The following is a 2,477-nucleotide window of genomic DNA, read 5'->3' as shown; positions in this document are numbered from 1 at the left end:
CCCAGGAGTTGGAGGTTGCTGTGAGCTGTAAAGCCACGGCACTCTACCCAAGGGGACAGCTTGAGGCTCTGTCTCAAAAAAAAATAAAAATTAAAAAAAATAAATGTTAACAGCAGCTCACAAACCTTTCTCAAAGACTTCATATAGGCAGCAGCTTTCTTCTTGTACTGTAGCATGCATTCGGCTGAAAGGGGACTAATGAATCCACTCGCTGCCTTAGGCCCATAGCTCAGCGAAGTAATAAAGTAGTCCACATTGTTGCTGTAGAAAGATGCAATCTAAACAAAGTGTGACAAGAAGATAGATTTTGTTTTCCAATAATATATCTAATATATGTATCTAATAGCTTTTGGAACAAAGTTTAAAGATGCTGAGCAAGGAAGTAAATTTTTAATACCTGTCCAAAAGGTCACATTTATTTATTTGAAGAGAATACCTTGGCAATGATTTATAATAAAAAGAAGATACCAGTATAAATACTGAGAACAAACTTCTGACATGTCCTACTCCAGCCAGTATCTACTCTTCCTGAAAACCAAGACTGCTTTTGATTTATTCTGTAGATGACTTTCATGAGCTGTTTACCTCATTCGTTTCTGTCACTGCTCTCAGAATATCCATGTTTGGCTTTCTATATTCCATTTGTATTTTATCTTTGAATATTTCATACTCTAACAGAAGACACGAGATAGCATCTTGAATAAGTAATCTCTACTTAAATTTAATTCTGTAAATCTCAACTTGAAAATTACAAATATAATAGGAAAAAAGACTGAAAATTCAGTAGACGGTCATTTACAGATTTAACATTTGTTAAATCTCTAGAGGTAGCCACAAACATCCATGACTATAATTTTCTGAACCATGATTTTTAATCTACAGTGCTATATGAAATGATCTAAGTAAAAATGTCTAGCTAAATGTTTTAGCCAGAAAAATTACAGTCTTAGATACATTAAAGAATGTTCTATTAGGATTAATTTTTTAAAAATGACTTGTGAAACAGAGTAGTCTATCTTGGCAAAAACCGCTCAAAAATTAGCCTTTAATCACTAATGATTTGAAAGATTTTATTTTTCATTAATGTTTTACTATGGCAAATGAAATTCTATGTTAGGTAGTATTCAATAAAATGAGCATTCCAAAAATCTTGAGCTATCCATGTATAGTCCTTGGGAAAGACATGAATACATTCAGTGTTTAAATCTAGGTCATGGCAGTGTACGGTGAAATTTATTTTCTTTCCTCTAATATTTCTACATTTTATATGCATATACTACACTTTCCCACCGGGTTTTATAAAAAGTTATAAACTATAAAATCGAGTTTAATCTAATCACATCAGTATTAATCTGATACCAACTACCATTAATACAAATACTTATTTTAGTTGAAAATCAACTATAAAAATTCTAGAGTGAGGATAAGAACCTTTCCTTGAAACAACATTCTAAGGTTTCAGGCAAAGCAAAGCTGAAATAAATTATGAACTAAATAAGCATTTCATATTTCAGAGTTCTCATAAAAAGCAACAAATGTAGAGACTCCCATAAAATGCCAACGTTCTCTTATTCCAGAAATTTTTTAATTGAATAAAAGTTAAGATTATTTTCAGAAAGCTCCTGGCATGCCCTAGATCAGTGATCTTCAACCAGTGTGCCATGAAAGGATCTTAGGTGTGCCACAAACATTTTAAAAGAGTATTAATTAAATTATTTTCAAAAGAAGTTCAAAACACAGTGTATATTTTTTTAACTCCTTTTTTTTAAAGACAGTTTTACTATGTGGTGCAGTAGAGTGCTGTAGCATCACAGCTCACAGCAACCTCAAACTCTTGGATTTAAGTGCAATTCTCTTGCCTCAGCTCCCAAATAGCTGAGACTACGGGCACCTGCCACAATGCCCAGCTATTTTTTTGATGTAGTTGTCATTATTGTTGGGCAGGCCTGGGCCAGGCTTGAACCTGCCAGCCCCAGGGTATGTGGCCAGCGCTCTAGCTGCTGAGCTACAGGTGCCAAGCCTAACTCCTTTTTTTTTTTTTAATCAACATAATTTAAGTGTGCAATAGAAGTTTAACTATAGGTTTAAGTGTGCCATGAGATTAAAAAAAGTTGAGAAACACTGCTCTGAAGAAGGTAAAGGAGGAGGCAGTAGGCCAGTCTTCTTATTAGGGACTCCCAGACACAGATCCATGAGTTACAGAATCTAAAGATACCATGTTATGGCTCTGTGCCTGTGGCTCAAGTGGCTAAACCACCAGCCACAAACACCTAAGGCGGCGGGTTCAAATCCAGCCTGGGCCCGCCAAATAACAATGACGGCTACAACCAAAAACATAGCCAGGCGTTGTGGTGGGCCCCTGTGGTCCCAGCTACTTGCAAGGTGGAGGCAGGAGACTCACTTGAGCCCAGGAGTTGGAGGTTGCTGTGAGCTGTGATGCCACAGCACTCTACCCAGGGGGACAGCTTGAGGCTCTG

At 36.5% G+C, this 2,477-nt stretch overlaps 1 protein-coding gene across 3 annotated transcripts in view; it reads right to left on the bottom strand.

Moving 5' to 3' along the window:
• Positions 1–2,477, bottom strand: part of PPP1R21 (protein phosphatase 1 regulatory subunit 21) — a 66,539-nt gene that overhangs the window by 22,697 nt on the left and 41,365 nt on the right. For all 3 annotated transcript variants that reach the window (XM_003787903.2, XM_003787904.3, XM_023512119.1), the window contains exon 15: positions 126–278. In XM_003787903.2, coding sequence (XP_003787951.1) covers positions 126–278 — 153 coding nt within the window. The remainder of the gene's footprint in view (positions 1–125; positions 279–2,477) is intronic.

The sequence above is a fragment of the Otolemur garnettii genome, unplaced genomic scaffold (genome assembly GCF_000181295.1).
Source record: "Otolemur garnettii isolate 467f Iridium unplaced genomic scaffold, OtoGar3 scaffold00024, whole genome shotgun sequence".
Taxonomy (NCBI): domain Eukaryota; kingdom Metazoa; phylum Chordata; class Mammalia; order Primates; family Galagidae; genus Otolemur; species Otolemur garnettii.
Note: the sequence above shows the minus strand (reverse complement) of the source record. Positions and strands in the feature narration are given on the sequence as shown.